The sequence below is a fragment of the Mandrillus leucophaeus genome, unplaced genomic scaffold (assembly GCF_000951045.1).
Source record: "Mandrillus leucophaeus isolate KB7577 unplaced genomic scaffold, Mleu.le_1.0 Scaffold441, whole genome shotgun sequence".
NCBI classification, from domain to species: Eukaryota; Metazoa; Chordata; class Mammalia; order Primates; family Cercopithecidae; genus Mandrillus; species Mandrillus leucophaeus.
The window spans coordinates 729580-732340 of record NW_012104710.1 but is presented as its reverse complement, the minus strand read 5'-3'; the positions used below and the strand labels follow the sequence as shown (position 1 = coordinate 732340).

Here is a 2761-nt window from a genome sequence, read left to right as displayed (position 1 = left end):
TGAGGCAGGAGAATGGTGTAAACCCGGGAGGCGGAGCTTGCAGTGAGCTGAGATCCGGCCACTGCACTCCAGCCTGGGCGACAGAGCCAGACTTAGTCTTAAAAAAAAAGATTTTTGAAAAGATTTCAGTCCAGATTGCCTGTTGAAAGGGGAAGGCCAAGCCCAAATTATTGGTTTGAAAGGAAAGGAACAACTCTGAAACAGGAAAGTCTTCTTGGCTGAAATCTGAAAGATAGTCCTTCAAGCTTTAGTTCTATAACCACCTGCTGTTGGTACTGTGCAACTTCAGCTATAATAAAGGCTTAAAGGGCAACTGGACATACATCCTTTAAAAGGATTGCATTAATATTTCAAATATAAGTATGAAATAGTGTTGTCCAATAAATGTCATAGACATAGTACAAACAAAATATGTTGTACTAATGAGTCCTGAAATTTGATGCATAATGCTTGTACTTGTTTGGAATGATTTGCCTTTTTATTATGAAAAAAGTTTCGCTTGTTATAACATTTGTCTTCCTAAAGCTATTCAAGATGGCATTTAAGCTTCTTTAAAAATTGATATTATGGCCTGGGTGCGGTGGCTCACGTCTGTAATCCCAGCACTTTGGGAGGCCGAGGTGGGTGGATCACCTGAGGTCAGGAGTTCGAGACTGCCCTGGGCAACATGGAGAAACCCCATCTCTACTAAAAATTACAAAAATTAGCTGGGCATGGTGGCATGCGCCTGTAATCCCAGCTACTCAGGAGGCTGAGGCAGGAGAATCACTTGAACCTGGGAGGCAGAGACTGCAGTGAGCTGAGATCGTACCACTGCAATCCACATTCCCACCTGGGTGACAGAGCAAGAGTCCATTTCAAAAAAAAAAAAAAATTGATATTATGGATCCTGAAATTGTTTCTTCATGAATGGGCATAGAGGTGTCATCATTTAATCATTGTCTTTCAGTACCATGCGGGATACTATGAAGTATGTCTATGGACACCATGGAATTCGAAAAGGACTCTATCGTGGTTTATCTCTTAATTACATTCGCTGTATTCCCTCTCAAGCAGTTGCTTTTACAACATATGAACTTATGAAGCAGGTTTTTCACCTCAACTAAAAAAAAAAAATTATGGTTGGTTTTCCTTAATACATTCTCAGAGGGAGAAATGAAGCGTTACTTTAATTGTTGGGGGAACATTACTTGAATGGGGATATTTACACTGTCACAGGAGCCACTGGTATTTTAGTACTTGATTATTTTTTCTTTAGTCACAAATCAGAAGTGCTTACCATACTTTTTGATGCCAAACATTATACCTTAGAACATTGAAAAACATATTCCTAAGCTGATGCTGGCTAAACCGCTTTAAAGTTTTATTTGGAAGTAGAACTAGCTTTAAAACGGGGTTCAAGAGGTTGCCATTAGCTTTGTCATGCTGTTCAAAGTTTTTAATTGTTATCATGGTTTTTAAAAGACTGACAGTGTTTATTATTATTAAAATAAGCAGGGTTGGTTATATTGCAGTAGAATAATGAGAACTGAATTTTTAAGTTCTATAAAACAGCCAGCATTGACATTTTATTTTTGTTATCTCTCTTCTCACAATTATGCTCCACTGGATAATAGGAAAAACACTTCTTTCCTTCATTTTTTAAATAAAATTAATGTTGTATTTAAAAAGTAGCCATGTAGAGACACAAAAATAAATGAAGAAGCTGGGCATGGTAGGATGGGCATGTGGTCCCAGCTACTCTGGAAGCTGAGGTGAGAGGATCACTTGAGCCCTGGAATTCCATGCCAGCCTGTGCAACATCGTGAGACCCCGTTTAATAAATGAATGAACGACTAAGTCTTGCTCAGTTGTTATTACTAGGTACTATGAGTGACTTACATGTGTTTGAAAATGTCAGTGTGTTTCCCAGAGGCAGAAATAAAAATACTGAATATCTTTGCTCTCAAAAACAAAGTAGCACTGTAGATTTGTTTTTGTTAGATGATTCACTCTATACTAGAATATTTATTTAAGTAGACTGTGAAATATTTATTAATGTAGATGTGAATATCAAAAAATGTTTCTAAGGTATTATGATGCATCAACTAGTTCTTCCATGTAAAATAATTTTAGTGCAATATGAAGACGTAGAAATGTAAAATATGATTTGAATTGTTATTCTTTATATTAAGAAAATGTTTTAAAATGTAAGAATTCCATTTATTCTCTTTAGAGTGCTTTTATGATTTATTATAAATAAGCATGTCAGAAATGGGAAGGGAATATTTAAAGTTCTGTCTTCAGAAACAGTAATTTGTAGACTTGATGTGACTTTTTTTTTTTTTTGAGACAGAGTCTTGCTTTATTGCCCAGGCTGGAGTGCAGTGGTGTGATCTTGGCTCACTGCAACCTCTGCTTCCCGGGTTCAAGTGATTCTCCTGCTTCAGTCTCCCAAGTAGCTGGGACTACAGGTGCCCACCACCACGCCAGGCTAATTTTTGTGTTTTTAGTAGGACGGGATTTCACTGTGTTAGCCAGGATGACCTCGATCTCCTGACATCACGATCTGCCCACTTTGGTCTCCCAAAGTGCTGGGATTACTGGCATGAGCCATGGCGCCCGGCCCTTTGATATGACTTTAAAGACATTAGATGTCTAGAAGTGGTGGCTCACGCCTTTATTCCCAGCACTTTGGGAGGCCGAGTTGGGTGGATCACCTGAAATCAGGAGTTTAAGATCAACATGGTGAAACTCCACCTCTACTAAAAATACAAAAATT

General features: G+C 38.2%; 1 protein-coding gene across 1 annotated transcript in view; it reads left to right on the top strand.

Moving 5' to 3' along the window:
- Positions 1 to 2212, top strand: part of SLC25A16 (solute carrier family 25 (mitochondrial carrier), member 16) — a 49366-nt gene extending 47154 nt beyond the window's left edge. The window contains exon 9 of the mRNA XM_011994093.1: positions 950 to 2212. Within this exon, the coding sequence (XP_011849483.1) occupies positions 950 to 1106 (157 nt within the window). The 3' untranslated portion in view covers positions 1107 to 2212. The remainder of the gene's footprint in view (positions 1 to 949) is intronic.
- Positions 2213 to 2761: the final 549 nt, after the last annotated feature.